The sequence below is a fragment of the Mycetomoellerius zeteki genome, unplaced genomic scaffold (assembly GCF_001594055.1).
Source record: "Mycetomoellerius zeteki isolate Tzet28-1 unplaced genomic scaffold, Tzet1.0 scaffold145, whole genome shotgun sequence".
Taxonomy (NCBI): Eukaryota; Metazoa; Arthropoda; class Insecta; order Hymenoptera; family Formicidae; genus Mycetomoellerius; species Mycetomoellerius zeteki.
Window position 1 is genome coordinate 1,194,218 of NW_017256393.1, and position 18,175 is coordinate 1,212,392.

The 18,175-nt window shown below is 33.3% G+C and overlaps 1 protein-coding gene across 6 annotated transcripts in view; it reads right to left on the reverse strand.

Annotated features, from left to right (window-relative positions):
* The window catches only part of LOC108732050 (Ankyrin-repeat, SH3-domain, and Proline-rich-region containing Protein), an 85,233-nt gene that overhangs the window by 32,815 nt on the left and 34,243 nt on the right, over window positions 1-18,175 (reverse strand). For 3 of the 6 annotated variants that reach the window (XM_018462663.1, XM_018462667.1, XM_018462661.1), the window contains exons 1-2: window positions 6,891-7,117; window positions 963-1,103 (exon numbers count right to left, since the gene is read on the reverse strand). In XM_018462663.1, coding sequence (XP_018318165.1) covers window positions 963-1,103; window positions 6,891-7,058 — 309 coding nt within the window. In that variant the 5' untranslated portion in view covers window positions 7,059-7,117. Of the gene's footprint in view, window positions 1-962; window positions 1,104-6,890; window positions 7,118-18,175 lie in introns of those variants that run through there. The other 3 variants (XM_018462664.1, XM_018462666.1, XM_018462662.1) reach the window with 2 other exon arrangements.

Genomic DNA, 18,175 nt, shown 5'->3' on the forward strand with positions numbered 1-18,175 from the left:
CAGCCAATCTTTTTTTCAGTGTAGGCATTGCTACTGCTAGCATTGCCTGTTTTACTACTGTACTGCCGCGATATATTTCTAAAGAAATGTACGCTGATTGCTATGGCGCTTGACCCCTCGGCAGGGTGTTTAATCTTGTAAAAAAAATTTCCTGAAAATTCCCAGATTTTTCAGATATTTTTGTTCAAAATATAGATAAGATTAGAGACATTTTTAACGCAACTTTGAAATAAATTGAAGTGTAAACAACGCAAACAATGTATTGAAAATTATTAGAAGATAGGGATCCACGAGACTACATTTATTATTTTCTATAATTGGAACCACAAATTGAACCTATAATAAAAAAATATAGAGAACAACAATATAATAGCTATTTTATTCTGCGTTGAGTATTGTCTTCTACTGTCATCCTAATTTTTTAAATAAAAACTCGGGAGACATATAAGAATATACATGAATATACGCAGATGCCACAGATGTGTACACTATTCTTATTGCTAACTGATTGTCAATATTTTACATCATCAAAAAGAAAAATGATCAAAAACATAATATATATATGTATTTTCAAAAAGAGAGATTAAAAGCAGCACAATTTAAAATTTCGAAAATTTCCCTGAGTGTCTCAATAAAATTCCATAAAAATCTTTGATTTTCAAGAATAAAAAAGAAATCTCTCGAAAATTCCAAGTTCTTTTTCAGTAAGCACTCTAATAAAGCAATAACATAAGCAATAGCAAATTTAAAAAAACGTTAATTTACTTATTGCTTGCGTCTTTCTATTATATGTGCTATTAGCTTTATTTTTCGGTTTGAAGTTGGTATTTTTTCAAACTTTGATCACAACTGATCACAATTGATGACAACTTTCATCAGTTGTACAGTAAAAACTATGAAATATGATTCCTAGTAGTACTTTATCTTAGTCCACGAAAATGATGGAAGAGAATGCGACTCACCTGTGCGCCTCGAAGCACGGCTAAGCGGGCTTCTTTCTGCTCCAGGAGGCGCCTTTGCTGAGCGATTTCCCGTTGTTGCCTGGCCGCCATGCTTTCAAGCTCGCTGAGCACCAGCACAGCACCACCCCCGCCCACTGCTAACTGAAACAGCGAGATTAAATGCACGTAAGCATACGAATGTATGTGCCAAGGTAAAACAACGGCGAGGAACGCGTAAATAGGTACGAACGGGCGACAGAAGGCGCAGAATTGGCGATTAATTACATCTTGAATATCGGCTTTCGATCAACGGCCTTCGTTGTTTCTTGACCTTTCGCGAATGCTTTCGTGGAGAGCACAGTGCGTAAAACAATTACGTGTCGTTATTTGCTCAGATAAATTTTTCGGAGATATTTTTTAAAAATATACCGAAAAATTTTCATCTTAAATCGGAAATTTAAAGACTATAATTTAAAACTTTTTTCTTCTAACATGTGTACTTATAAAAAAATAAAAAGTTAAAAACTATGCATACCGGGTGTCTGATAATTAATGATAAAACTCTTGCACAGAGGTAGAATGGATTAAACTGAAAAGAAAAGTCCTCTACCATTTTGCAATTTTGGCAATAGTTAAGATATTAATTATTAAAAATCGTTAAATATTGGTTTTCAATAATTTTTTATTCAAATATTATCAACTTTACAGAAAAACAGTAGGAGATAAAAATTGTTCATTTTCTTCTCAGAATTTTTTCAGAATTTTTTATCAAGTTTTTATCAATATTTTCTTATTTTTGCCAACATGAGAAAATACGATATTAAAAAATTCTGAAAAAATTCTTAGAACTTTATGAGAAGAAAATAAACAATTTTTGTCTCTTGCTGTTTTTCTGTAAAGTTGATAGTATTTGAGTAAAAAAATTATTAAAAACCAATATTTAGCGATTTTTAGTAATTAATATCTTGTTAACTATTGCGAAAATTGCAAAAGGAGTTTTTTTCTTAGTTTAATCCATTCTGCTTCTATGCGAGAGTTTTATCATTAATTATCACACACCCTGCATATGTATATCATATATGTGAATAGACACGTATTACATAATTCATCAAATATATTAAAATACATAATATATATATATGTATATATAGAATGGCTTATGTAATAAAAATAAAAGTTAGTGTTTTATAGGGCTACGAGCCAAATACAATGAATTCAGAATTAAATTAAAAATTAAAAATAATATTAATATATAATTAACAAGTGAAAAGCATTATAAACGTTTCGAGCCACCTTCGGGTCATTATCAATGTTTAACATAATTAGATATAAACATAATTATTGATGGTTAACTATTGAGACACAGTAAACAAAAGAAACAAAATTTATGTTCGATGTAATAAAACGATGGAATATCTCTTGAGTCCAAACGGTTGCCTTTTTTTATAAAAATTGGAATGCTCGACAAATATAAGTGATTAGTCGTAAAAGTTGCGTAAAATATATTAAAATTTCCTCTTAAAAAGTAGAATACTTAGAAGTAAAAAAAATTTAAAGTTTAAATTTTTTATCTTGGAACTTTTCATATCCTTTGTAAGGATATATCTTGATACATCCATTTCAACACATCTCCATAAGAAAGAAAAGAAATTCGAGGAATTTAAATCCTCGGAAGATCCGAGGACCAAATGACTGATGTACTTCATTCTATTCATCTTTCACCGAAATTCTGACTTAATTAGATACCACCCAAGTAAACAATAGGATACCTCAAGTAAACAATAGGATAGTCCTTCGTTTAATGCATGCGACGAACCAAAACTATCAAGTCATTTGCATTAATAAATTAATTTCTCCTACTACAAAATGTTAACACAGATAATATTTCATTAGCAATAATTAATGCTGTTTTATTGTGTAATAGTAGGTTGTAATTGCACACTGAAAAAAAAATATAGTCAATTTTAATAATCAAACATTTAACTTACAGTAAACAAATATTTGTTCTCTCAGTAAAAAGAATTATTGTTAAATTAAATTAATGTTTCTTGTATCAAATAAATATATCTTTATATTTAATAAATATTTAGTTGGCAGTATTGAACTAAATATATGTTAAAATTAACTATATTTTTTTTCAGTGTAGGTATTCTAAATTTTAATTATTCAGACAACGTCCCAATATAATATCGATTTAAGAATAGTTGAAAATAATTCGATAAACGTTTCATTAATTTAATTTTTAAAATATGTACAATTATGCACTTAAACATTATACTACATTTTAACTTTTATAGTTATCATTTTCACAGAAATCTTTTGGATGAATGCAAAAACTGAATTCTAGAATAGTATCTATAACAACGTCAAAATAGTTAAATGCTCCAAAAAAATATATTCGAATAAAAAACTTCCAGGGATCAAAGAAAAAAAACTGTTTTTTTACTCACAGTTTTTTATTCAAAGTTTCTAGTTTTTTTTCGATCATTTTCACCTCTATAAGGCTCAAGTATATCGTTCGCTTAATTTACATGCTCTCTGAATTCTTTTTGTAACATTAAAAAGAGGCTGCGATTCGATGGCGCACGAATTCCACTGTATTTCGAGTTGAAGGAGCGCTGGACCGATCGAGAGATGTGTGTGCGCGCGTTCATGCCTCTTTTTGTTTCATCTCCCGTACAACCATCTGGAGAGGGTCGGCCGCGGCGCGCCGCGTCCGATACCAGGTAGAATCCCAAGGTCGGCGTGCGGCCCTTCGAATTCCACCATGACAAGGACTCCGTGCAACCTTCGTACGTCAATGAAAGTGCGCGCTCGACGACGGACGACAGAACGGGTACGAAATAAATGCGCACCAGAGTGAACACGCACGATGAAAATATCGGTTTCCTGATCGGTTGTCCCCGTGAAGAACAGATCGCAAAGGTTTCTCTCGTTTCGTTCTACTTCGTGTTCAAAATAAAATGCATTCTCGCGGAAATTCGCTTGCGCTCGTACAGTTATTTCCTACTGGTGTTTCTTATTGCGTTTTTACATTCGCGAGTCGCAAAAGTATAATAAAAGCAAAACTCGCTATACACCACTTTCCAATATTCGTGACTGGAAGGAAAATCTTCCATCGTGCTTATTGATAAATTATTCGTGTCTTTTTTCATATTTAAAAATCGAATTAGTAACACTTTGTGTTCCCGTTCGTAAAAAAATGTACAAAGTACGTTTAAATAAAACAAGGAATAAAAGAGACTTTTAATTTAAAAAAAAAAATGATGAAAGACCGAATTTCGCTTCTTCGCCTTAACTCTCAAGACAATTTAATCGTATTCAAAGTTACCTCGCGGATTCAAAGTTATGAAGCCTCGTGTATAATTCAAGTAACGAATAACGAGGATCAGAATGTCTGTCGGAAGTTCCGGCTGAATATCCGGCGCGAGTACAGACCTATATATATATCGATAACTCTGGACAATATGTTATTGTTAAATTAATCTTAGCAGTGACACAATCCTTCGCGTCGACTACGTCTCCCGGTGCGAATCAAGTGGTCTCAAAGCGGCAGTTACAGCGAAAGTATCGCACTGCTCAGCACAATAACAACGTGCCCGTTTTGAACGAGGAAGATAATATAATACGGACGCCTTCGGCGGAGGCCCTCGTCGTTCCAGCTTCTGCCTCTTTTCATTCCGCGCGCGCTCACTCGCGTGACAGTTAATTGTTTCGAGCCGGCTAGCTGCGCGAACGCGGTCGAGAATGGCAAACGAAACGGCGGAGTTGCGTTGGACGTATCGCGCGATCGCCAAGAGAAATGAAAAGGGAGCCATTTCCCGACAGCTCCGCCGGCAGAACGAACGACTCGCCTCCGATCCCATTCAATTTCATTATCCCGCCATTCCGTTATGATACATACAGCAGTCCGGGAGATACATACATTATGCTACTTTAACCTGTAAAAACGAACGCTCAGAGTTTTCTGGGTCACACTCGTCACGTTTCACGCTTCACACGTGTTCCAGTATATGTATTTTTTAACAAACGCAGTTTATCAATTGTGAGCTTTATACGTCAAATTTATAACTTACGTTGTAAAAAACAAAATATTAATTTTGACTTAAAGACGTACACTGAAAAAAATGCATGTAAATTTACTTGGAAATTACATGTTCATGACTGGAAAATTACCTAAATATGATTGGAAATTTACAATTTCCAGTAAATTTCTAATCATATTTAAGTAATTTAGATAATTTTCCGTCATAAACATGTAATTTCCATGTAGAATTACGTGCATTTTTGCAGTGATATATAGTGGACTTTCTGAGACATGCAAAAATGTTAAAATTAACACAAGAATGCTAATTTTGTAGGTTCAAATATTTTTTATCCTTATATTTATCGTTAAAAGTTTGATATAAAAAGTATAATAATAATAATCAGAAATTAAAATCTTAGAAAATGTTACTTTTCTCAAGAATATCTATTTTTTACAAAATACATTCTCCACATTTTCTTTATCCATTTATCTTCGAGAGTACTTTCGACAAAAGATAATTGCGCTTGCTGTAAGAGTATCGGCGGTTGCAATCCTTTCACGCCGAGTCCTCAATTGATCTGGCCAGCTTCTCGGAAAGAAATATAAGAAGGAAAAAGAGGTAATCTCTCCGGCCGATAACCAGCCAAGAATTCGTTTCCGTGCGTGAATGGGCGGGAAAGTTGCGAAAAGATGTTCTGTTGAGGGAACACGTAAACGAAAAAGAAATTTCTCATAGAAGCGCGGATTCTTGTAGGAGCGGATAATCCCCGAGGGATGATCCGCCTAGACTATCCGCCTGCAAAATTAATTTCAAGGAGCCTGAAAACAGGTAGCGCGGAAGAAGTCGTAATCGGCAGTTTGTTCGTTTCGGCGAGGCGCCGGCTTGAGTTGAAGCCGGCTCCTCTTTTTTCGGTCGCATTCATTCGTGAAATTAATGAAAGCGCGACTCGTCATCGCCATGTGAAAGACAAAAAATAGAAGTGTATAATTAAATGCAAAAAATAGAAGTGTATAATTAATTCGTATTTCTGACTCGGAGCTTCTTCAATTACGATTACAGGGTTTAATACAATTTCCACTTGCAGTCTCTTTGTAGATTTCGAGTTGAGACGGAAATATTCCACGACTTCTCGAGATATTTAAATAATGTGAAAATTGACATTCTACAACATTATAGTCCGTTAGAAAGGGAAAGAACGGAAGAGAGAGAATTAATGGACTATATGAATGAAGTCACAAATGAAACTAACAAGGCCTGCTCTCTCCTATAGCTGCATCCTTTTCTACTTCCTGATTAAAAGGAAATAAATATAAGTTAATGCTTCACAAAGGAAAGTAAGAAAACGTAAGTGTAGAAAGTACAATGGCTAGACTTAAGAGGAGAAAGAGCAAGCCTGCAATTATGATGATTACACTCGCTTAAGCGAGAATATACGGTACACTGATAAAAATGTAAATACGGAGGACTCAATGGATTTTCCATAATATTTATTCGATCATCCCTGTAAAAACTAGAATATTTCAGGCATGCGTGCGTTTTAATTAAGACTGGATAACTAAAACTTTTAAACGGTACGTAAAGCTTTAACGACGCGCGAAATTAATGCATGTTTTAAGTATAATGTTATAACATGGGTTTCTCTCGATCAACTTTATCGCAGCGTCACTTTTAACTAGACTATAACAGAGTTAACATTTTTCGATGAATAATTAATAATGAATAAAATATTGGAAAATTCGATTTGTTCTTGACATGCGTTTCTACAATCAAGATTCTAATACGATTTAATAATACACAGTGAGAATAGTCAAACATCTTCTTTCCCAACTCCTAAGTATTTATTCATACAAGTGCAGAGTCTCTTCGCGTTGGCGGAGCGAAAAGCGAAACAGCAAAGTGCACACCTAAAGTAGAACCTTACCTCGCTGCTTACTCGCTCGCCGTTGTTGCATTCCGTCTCTGTGGTGTTTGAAGGAAGTTTTTCCTTCGCTGGGACGGACTTGGACTTCCTCTTGGATTTTCCGTGATGCAGCTTTACCGCCACGGTTTTCACCTCGAAGTTTTCTCGCGGATAGACGCACGCCAGCATCCTCGCAGTGACATGGACCAGCCCGCAAAACCGCACGCTCGAGTTTCACCTCTATACGATTTACGTTAACGCAAAAACCAACCTTGTCGGAAATGTTTCTCGTTTATTCCCCTTCACACACTCTCACAGATGTGATGCGCTGATAACGACGGCTTTGAAAAAGAAACTGTGTCGCGTCGCGACGACAAAATCGCAAGATCTCATATTGTTTTATTAGAATAATATTTGTTCCAAAATAAATTTCGAGACTACAAACTTCTGCAAAATATGGAGGATTTTTCTTAACTCTTGGAAAAAAATTTGTTGACTAGGAAAAAAAGGCAAATCTCTTTATTTTACAGTATTAGGGATACTGTTTGTAATAGAAAATATAAATTAAAAATTTTATCAATAAATTTGTCTTATCTAAAGCTTATCTTAATTGAAAAATAATATACATATTAAAATGGAAAAATTGTTAGAAGATAAAAAAAATTAAAGAATATCATTGACCTCGTTATTTTTCGCCACCTCTAGGAATTTGCCATTTATTTAACATCGTTAATTTAATCCTATAATTAAAGGTATGCACTTTGTAATTAGCGATTGGTGAGTGACGTACCGGTAATAACACGATATTTACTCAAAGCAAATGAATATTATCTGTTATTCTGCGTGTGTGCTCGATATAATACTGCAGAATTTATCATAACGCTATTAATTCGTTAATTGAAAAAAGAAAATAATTTAAACGATGATATTTCATGTTGCATTATATAAAGTCTTTGTAATTTTTTATCAAAAACCTCAAATTACACTTTATTCATGTTTTAATAATTTTAATAATCAATAAATTATATTATTATTTTGGTATAATAATAGGTACTAAATATCTTTTCTTTTGAAATTGAGAACAATTATTAATACACGAAGAACAGTTTTATTGGAATATCAAAAAATTTAATTAAACACAGATATAAAAATAATTTTGTTGGACTATCGAAATAACTATGTAAGCCGCTCAAGCATGATGAGCAATATTGTGCAAAAAAATTTTAACATTCTAGCAATCATTTTGAACTTCTTACATAATTATTTTGATGGCTCAACAAAATTATTTTCAGATCAGTATCTAATAACTAAATTTTTGCTTGAATAGCAAATTTTGCTGAACCATTTCCGTGTAAATATTAGTAAGTCTCTAGTTAAATTTTTTTTAAGTCAACGTCCTCTCGGCTAAAATGTTAATGTGACGCCCGTCTTTTATTTTATAGGACTTTGTAGATCCGCACAATAATTTGTGGGAACCCCTCGAGATTTAAAGGTCCTCAGCGACTACCTATCGATAAATCCGCCATTGAACGATGTGCGAGTGTAGTACATTGCTTTCCATTTATAAGCCACTTGACACGAATCGGCACGTAGCGCTTTAAAGATTCAGGACGGCAGTGTATCGAATGGCCTATAATGCACGTAATGTGCAAAACCATACAGACAGATAAAGATATAGATATCCCAATTTTCCATCTTCACATTACAAACTTTATGTGTCTTCATATAAGCTTTATATATGAAATAAAGTAAACTACTTAGCAAAATGGCGCATAAAGACATGTATATCCATCTCTGGACTTTTATAAATGCTAATTTTAAACTGACACTGTTTGTAATAAAATATTGAAATTAACAAGCTTTTATCGAATAAAATTTTAATATGATCATTTACAAAGATTTAATTTTTCCTCAACGAAACTATCGCGATAGAACAGCAAATTTCGGAACTTTTGCTAGTTTTCAAGTTTTAATGTCATGTACTTTGGAAACTAATGCTTAAATTAAAATCTTATCAAAAAGTAAAAAGGTGAAGATTACTTGAAGTTTACTCAAGAACGCGAGGGAACAATTTCATCGCTTGTAATTAAAAAATAATTCGCCAACTTCATCAGTTTGTAACTACAAAAACTATTCGTATCTTATTATCATTAAAGATTGACTTCATAGCTAGGGGACACCTGTCATTCTCAGTCGTGATCAGATAGAAAAGTAGGACACCTTTTCTATAGACGGAACGTATTACAAAGGAACTTGTAGTTATTTTGATCATCAGATCTATAGTCTGATCTGAGCTTCCTTTCTCCCTTGATATTCATTCTCTTTAATATTCAACATCAAATAATCTACAATTTTCTCGTTTTCTTTGTAAAAGAAGTGAGCTGACTCACAAAATCGATAAAAAGCTATTTATGCACAGTAAAAAAATTTGTATATTTGTGTTGGAAACGGTTCACTCACGTTTGTGTTAACAGTTTGTATAGAATTTTTAAATATATTCGAGTATTAATTTAACATAATGTGATTATGTTATTTAAAGATTTTTTGTGAAATTGATATTCAATGTTTCTTATTGTTAGTGTCAAAATAACACAATTTGAGTAAGTGAACAAGTAACATAAAAGTAATGTGTTTTAAAACATAAATTTTAAGACAAATGAATGAAATATGTATTAATTTGATATATCATACACAGAAAAAAAGATTTTTTTCTGCCGCAGCTAATCTCAGTTTGTTATAACATATTTGCTGCCGTAACTATAAATTTATAAACTACAGCGAAATGGTTTACTGTTGCTGCTATAATATAGATATTATACCTAAGATATTAGCTATAATATATTTTAGCTGTCCATATTTTACACCTACCATTTAGTTACCACATGCAGTTTTTAGTTACGACAGTTACATTTTTTTTCCGTGTAAATGTTAATTTTCTAAAAAAAATATGTTCCCACGGTTTGTTTACAAACTGTGTCGATGTTATCTTTTTTTGTATTTATTTTCTTACATAATATTTGTGTCCTTCTAACATATTCATCTTGTGTAAAATTAACTCAAAAATTTGAATGGAAATGGATTTGGGACATGCGATTTATGTTAAATTTAACACATTTTTTCCAACTGTGTGGGCTTTTCCGTAAAAGATGTTGGATGAAAACTGAGCCGCGTTGGGAGCGTTTGGCTGTGCTGGAAATTCGAAATCTTTTCGATATTACGATTCGGCACTTCGTCAAGTTCGACGCTGAGAAACAGGGAGACGCCTGGTCTCTTGGCGCTGTGCCTCGCCTCGTGACTCGATAATTCTCTCGCTCCTCGTTTGTAAAGTGGGAATATAAGGCATGATAATGGGCTCTATCTTAGGAGCTCAAAGAATGAAGTTACGTTCACATCGCTTCGCTGAGAGTCACGGACAAAATTTCGAGACAAAGGCTATTAAAATTTCATCAAAATTCCTATTAAATTGAACTTTTTAACCGTTCTTTTACTTTTCAAGATTGTGGAATGAATCGAAAGAGATATAATACTCCAAATTTGCAATTTACTATATAATAGAAGCATACTATAAAAGCGCCATTCGGTTTTATGGTTCACGACAGTGTTTGTATATATTTAAGAAGTTTGTAATATTTAAGAAAACGCATTTACATTAATAAAATACAGATATATTATATATTATTTTTTAATAGTACCTATATTATTTAATAGTATTTAATAGTATATACTTGATCAAAAATCTTCATCAAATTATACAATTCTTAAAATTTTTCAATTTTAGAGCGAAGACATCCGAATATAGTTCAACTGGGTTAATAATAGCAGCGCGTCAATGGAGGTTACGATAAGTATTAATCAAGTTTTCATCCGGTTAAGAATCGCGCGCGAATCTATTTTCGCTCTATTTTCACTCGATCTCACAGCTAGGAGTAATATACTAGGTAAAATAGAGAGAGAGAGAGTCATGATCTTAATCTTTAACTCAAACTACACAAATGCTTCGAAGTGTGTCCTACAGTTCACGAAAGTATCGAACATACGATCAGTGAGAATGCGAATTTTAATTTCAGAGTATTAATAATTAAAATATAATACAAAAAATAAGCCTAAAAATACTTTAGAAAATTCATTTTCTCAAAATACTTGATATATTTTTCAGTATTTAAAAAGAGAGAATAATTTTCCTGAAATATCTAAAAATTTAATCTATTTAGTTACAGATCTGAACATAATTTTATTAAATCATCAAAATGTTTGTGTACAAAACTCAAGCATGATGAATAATGCTACAAAAAATTTTGATATTCTAGCCATCAGCTTCAACGCTTTACATAATCGTTTTGATGGACCAACAAAATTTATTTTCAGACCTGTATCTAACTAAATTTTTAGATAAATCATCAAAATCGTTCTTTTCGTGTAAACATTCTACATGCAGATTGTACTTTAGTACATGTATGTCTACATATATGTATAACTGTATACTTTATTACGTATATCCATAGTGTTTCTTTTTCTCGTGTAAAATATTAATATAAAACCGAGTTTACGTGTGTCGAGTTCTTTTTCTTTTTTTTCTCGCACTCTCTCTCTCTCTCTCTCTCCCCCGATTGAAGAAATTTATTTGAATATTCTCTTCAGATATAAACGGAGCACCGTACATAACGTACGCCTCGCAAGATGGTTAAACGAGTTGCCGCGTTTACGGGCACAGCACGGCGCGGTACGGCGCGGCGCGACGCGGCGCGACAACTCGTACACAGGGCGAGCAGAAGTGCATATCAATTTATGGAAATGAGAGAACACGCCTTGCCGCGTGGCCATGCACGTCTCTCGTAGCCGACGACGGTTTTACGCGACAGCGCGCGTTGATGGCTATCCAATTTGGCATGCAAAGCCCGGATAGCGAGGCGCGCAAATTAGATTTCGGCGTAATTCGCGAAAACGTCGGCCAAGTCGGTTTTCCTGAGGCACGACGAGAGATCGTCGAAATTTAGACGTGTGTAGGGTCCAACCGAGCGGCCTGAATCGACTTAATGAAAGAAAGGGACCGAGAGTAAATTGCATGAGACATTTCTCAGAAAGTCGCTGAACTAGTTTTCATCCGTGGATTTCTTTGATCCACTTAAGATCGACCCTCCCTCGGTTTGAAAGTTTGATAGAATAACATCTTTTCTCTCTGCTACAATATTTTTCTACATATATGAAGACGCGTGAATAATTTCGTTACAGAATTGAATTCAACAGGTTTTTATCGAGCCTGATTATTATGCGGTACAGATGCGGCTTACAGTGTCGCATTCTGTCAATTTTCATACTACGATAAAACACACATACACACGTGCGCGGCATAATAGATGAGATTAAAGTTAAAAATACCTAGAAAAAAGCGCAGCCAGCGTACGTAACATCAGCGAGTTCACAAAACCAGTAAATAAGCGAGTCGTGCAGAATGGGAGATCTTATATGTAAAAATTTCTTTTATTTCTACACAGAAAAAACAATTTTAAGAAAGTATCTAAAAATTTAGCTAGATATAAATCTAAAAATAATTTCGTTGGTCCATCAACTTAATTACATAAGAATTTTAATCACAATGGGCTAATATGCTGCAAAAAGTTTTTACATTTTAGCAATTTGAGAGTCCTAATTATTCTGATGATCCAACACAATTATTTTAGATTAGATTTATATCTAGATATACTTTTAGATACTTCAGCAAAATTGTCCTTTCCGTATCACGGAAAGAACGATTTTATTAAAATATCTAAAAATTTAGCTAGATATAAATCTGCAAATAATTTGTTGGACTATTAAATTAATTACGTAAGAATTTTAACCATGATAGGCAAGAAGTTTTGACATTCTCGCAATCAATTTGAGTGTCTTACATAATTATTTTAATGATCCAACGAAATTATTTTAAATTAGATTTATATCTAGATACATTTTAGATATTACAAAAATTATTAGATATAGCAAAAATTATTCTTTCCGTATAATTTTCATATAATTCCCAAAGAAGGTGTACTTTTTAATGGAAAGATTTGGTTGCGCTTTTCGCACTTCGCCGAGAGAAACTTCTTGCAATCACACCTTGATCGAATTTAAAAATTATATGAATCTTGAAATATCTGAATTATCAAAATAATTCTACAGACTACTCAAGCTGGTTACTAGAATGTTAAAATTTTTTGTAGCATTTCTCACCATGCTTGAATTTTCTACATAATTATTTTAATGATCCATTACATAAAATTATATAAAATTATATTAAATATAAAATTGTTTTCAGATTTGTATCAACCTAAATTTTGAAATACTTTAGCAAAATCATTCTGTGCATATTAGTATAAGTATAACGTTTCATGCACAACGTCTTAACTGTGATCTGTGACGTCCCGTTGGAGAAACCTGATGTAAATTAGTAAAACGTTAGCGAACCAGGCGTTAGTAGAGCGAGCTGACGAGCGAGACGGTAAACGGGTTTTTAATTGAAAATGCAATTCGCGATATTCACACCCCGTCGTCGACTATGTGTATACCTTGTCGACTCGGAATGAATTAGACCGGCACGAACGAAGTGGGTCTTTCGAGCATCTTGGCTGTCGACCGTGGAATTTACGATTCGTCTGTTACACGTGGAAGCCGAGGAAACCAGGAGAGAAGGAACGGTAATTTTGCGGCAGCGGTACGCTTCCAAGGACGTACCCCGTGGCGACCGAGCAAGACTAAACAGGAAAATCAGATTCAACGACCGCTTCTTACGCGCCATTATCATCACCTCAGCGATTCTTTCCGCGAAAACGTAAGAGACGTTTTATTTTTAAATCTCATTCACAAAATGTAAAAATTTTAAAGGTCACGAGAGACAGAATCCATACATTTTATTACATAGAGAACTTATGTAGTTTATTGAAAGTTATAACTAAATTTCCCATCTTCTTTACAATGCTCCGTAATATTCTCCTCTAAAAATATTTCTGACGAATATTCTAAACATTTTCTCTAGATTGTCACGTTTAAAAAAGTAAAATAAAAAAAAGAGGGTTAAAGGTATACGCAACGCGGTTTTGAAAATTTTTCCTTTGCTCTTGAAATACCCGTAACAGCTGCAACGATAATATTACATAAAAGCGTAAAGGTCTTTTCTATTGTATATCCACAAAGTATAAAAATTTTTCCATTTAACTTATATTGTATTTTGTACTTACATAACACTATTTTATTATTCTTATAAATAATAATATTTATCAAAAAATATTATTCTTAATTTTATATAAATTTCCTGACGTATATTATTAATATTATCATTTTACTAGCACGTTGTATATTTTTAATTTTATAGGTGAAAATAATAAATAATAATTTCTAAATTATATATGAGAATATAACAAAAAAAAAACTCGAAGTTGATCATCTAAAATTTTCAACATAAGCATGTCTTTGTCACAGAATTTCCTCTTTTAGCGTACAAAATATGCATAACAAAATGAAGTTTTCGCATACAAAGAACAGTCAATTTTGTATCGTGTAAAATCGTCTAACACGATTTCTCCTCAGAGGTGGCATACTCCGCAGGGAGACTAACTTGTCTCGTCTCTATTTCCTGGCTCATCAAAGTTGTACGTATCGCGATTCAAGGTGCACTTCTCGAACGGACGAACTCCGGAAATATAATCTCCGAACGCGCGGCTGTGCGTTTCAGTTTCGTTTCCGCGGATGTCAGTTTGACTTCCAATTCCGACGGAGTGCGCGAACGCGGATACAATTTGGAGCTTAATTCAATGACTGAGTTTCGGAAGCTCCGAAAATTTCCAGTTCTCTAGTCATTCCGAGTTTCCGTCCTTTTCGTAGATAAATTTTAATGCGCCAACTACTAATGAGTTACTCAAGGTTTTTAATCCGTCACTGCAACTACATTGGATTATATAATAACATTTATGAAACAAAAAGATACATGCAATTTTTTTCCAATAAATGTAGTATAAAAGGAAGTAAATTGTTTCTCGTGTATGAAAAATTTATAAACTATACTAAAAACTCATTTTATATTCAATAAATATTCGATATTTAAAAAATTTCTCTTTTTTATGCAAGTTTTTTTTTCAATAAGAACGTTTATATAAACAGAGTGCTTCAACTCTTTTAATCACCAGGAGAAATTTATTTCTGTCTAAAGAATATCGTTCAAAGGAAAGATACGCTAATTGCTTCAAATAGTGTATTAACGTGCGCGCGGTCGATCTGCAATAAGTACGTACTCATGCATATAATGATAAGTACCATTATACGGTGTAGCAGGTAAGCGAAGATACACTTTGCGAGAATCGTAACTCTATCGAAGTTGGTAAAGTTATTTCGATGATACAATTCGAAGTTCTGCATCAAGCTTGCGAGAGCTGTCTACCGCACGGTAACGTGATTTGAAGTAGTGTAATCCCAAGCTGAGCATCTATGTGTGGAAACGAATGTGACAGTAATTTACATCTGCATGTAGATTATATATACGTAAAATGTGATTTGATGCATAATTCATACAAACATCGAAATTGAAAGGTTTGCTGTAACAGTGGTCCAATTTATTTGTTGAAAATTCTAGGAAATAAATCTTCGAGTAAGCGAATTGGATTTACAGAATAAAATAAATTTCTGCCTAAAACAATTTTCTTTAATGACTACAAATCGATTTAATTTTCGCTGCCTGGTTTCAGCATTGAGCTTAATAAATATACAGCCTTAGTCATAAATATAAAGTTCAATTTATTGCTTTTTCTTGAAAAAGGCAATAATATAAGTCAAAGGAAAACTAACAAAATATTAAAAGTGTTATAAAAATCAACATTTTATTTTCAAAAAAAAAAAAACTTTCTAAATTTATTGTTTGTTAGACATTTACATCAATTTATGGGCGTGCTTTATATTTGACCAAGGTTCTGTATAGTCTTTTAATTATTCTAATACTTTGTTCTTTAAAAACAAAATTTCTTTAATGTCTTAAATAATTAGTAAAATTATTTTAATCAAGAAAAATAAAACCCGACACCTATAAATGAATGACGGGGCTTTTATGAAAATTTACGTGGATATAAGTGATAGGCAGTCAAAATGTTAATATCTATTAATATACAAATCAAATATTAAATTCCAAAATTCTTGAAAGTTAAACATACGCTTAATTTCCTCAACTTTGTACATGTAGGATCCAATGTCGCGTTAATATTTTCTTAATCTAACGAGTACTTTTATTTATCTTTTTAAGTCTAAATTAAAGTCTTAAGAATTAAATAGTTAATTAATGTTGCATCTACATTTTTAAATATAAAAAGCTGTAATAACTCTTTCGCAACTTTTTCGTTGGGACAATATCTCAAAAAATAATAAAGTTATCCTCTTGACTAGTTGTGAGAATACAAGTAGTAGGTAGTAACTACCAAGCTTTTCAAATTCGTTTCACATAGAAATGAAGAATAAAGAGGTCAAATAACGTTAAGAAAATAGAATTATCTTATAATTGATGAGCACTAGATGCTGTATTAAATAAATATTAAATTTATTAAATAAATATATTAAATTTATTAATTCTATAATATACAAACGAAATGAAAAAGCGAATCAAATGAATACAAGCAAAAGACAAGCAAGTAAACTTTTCTTAGATCTTTCTTTCTCTGATTTTACATTCTTAATTTCTGGAGATGCCAGAAACACAATCTTACAATTACGTCATTGAAAATAAATTTAAGCATCCCGTTATCTAACGAGATCCAGTAGAAAGTAAATTACAACGAATTTTGCTTATTTTATCTTTGCAATTTCCCCGTTGCAACTGATAAAAGTACATCGTTACTCACTTAGTAATGCGCTCATACGAAGTCTGCGCGGAGTCGATGAACTTGAAATTCTAAAGTTAAATTTATATTTCGCAAAAGTGACGTGACGTAAAATCGTGAAGACAGCTTGCGATTTCGTTCGAATTAATGGAGCACAGCGGAATAACGTTCTCATTGATATAAAGATTTTTATTGACAACACGATCGACGCGTGGAGCGCTGGAGCGTCTCAAAAATCGCGGCGATCCAACACACGAACACCGAACACTTTCGGCAAGCCGGCCTATTATCGATCACGAGAGACAAAAAAAAATGAGAGATTTTCTCACTGGGCCGTCAGATAAAATTTAATCTGTCCCTCGAAAAAAAAAAAATAAAACGTCAGAAAATGGAGACGCGCGAAAGAGTCTCGCGATCAGATTAGCCTGTCGTCCTGGCGTTGTGGCTTTCGCGTTTGATACCAAATGCAATTAGTGTCAACGCGAACTGTCAAACTTTATGGAACGGTATGAAAAACAGTAGAGAGAGAGGAGATACGAGCACGCGAACACACAGTGCGACGCTCGTCGACGAACTGCGTGGCCGAAGAGGCCGCGCCGCGCCGCGTCGCGTTGCGCCGCGTATCGCGCAGCATGGCGTACCACCCCTGCCGTCTCACGGCCGGTCCTAAACCCCCGTTATCGCTGTCGTACGCACAGTACGGACAGAGGACGCATTTTAGTAAAAAGGGTTGTCACAAATTCCTCACACTTCCTAAAATTCCATAACTTCTCTCTGATTTTCAGACAAAATTTCACGATTTTCTGATGCTTTCAATATTTTCGAATTTTTTAATATTTTCGTCCAGACTTGGTTAAATATTTCACTGAAGGAACAATTTAACATAACAATGCAAATTACTATTAATGCTGACACTACTTGCGTTTAATTATTAAGTTGGTATAAGTATTTCAAAACTGCGTAGGTGTGATAAACGCATATTAAATTCCTTTAAAGCCAAGAATTTCAATTTTCCAAGAAATTTTGCACTTTTCTCTGATTTCTAGTTTTGTGGCAACTCCATAAAATTACTTTTCCTTTTTGGAATTCATTTCAAATCATCTCCACAGATAACTGAGATAACGAGAAAAGAAGTACAACGTAAACAGAATTATCAATTCGTTTGTAATTCGTAGTTTAAGCATCTTTGTGTATCAATTCTCTTTTTGGATATCGTTACCGTCTTCTTATTTCTTGCTATCATCATTATTGTAATTGCTACGATCGTGATTACCGTTATCAATCTCATGATGTTGCCACTATTACAACATTTATTACAGACTTTTTTCTCTCATTTCCTTTTTCATTTTTTTTCACTTTTCTTAAATATCTCAAGTTCCTCAAGTAGATGCCGTACCTCTTGAGAGAGATAATTTCTTTTTTCCCTTGCGAGAAAAGATTCAAGTACTTGATATTGCTAAGTTCGAACTTATAAGG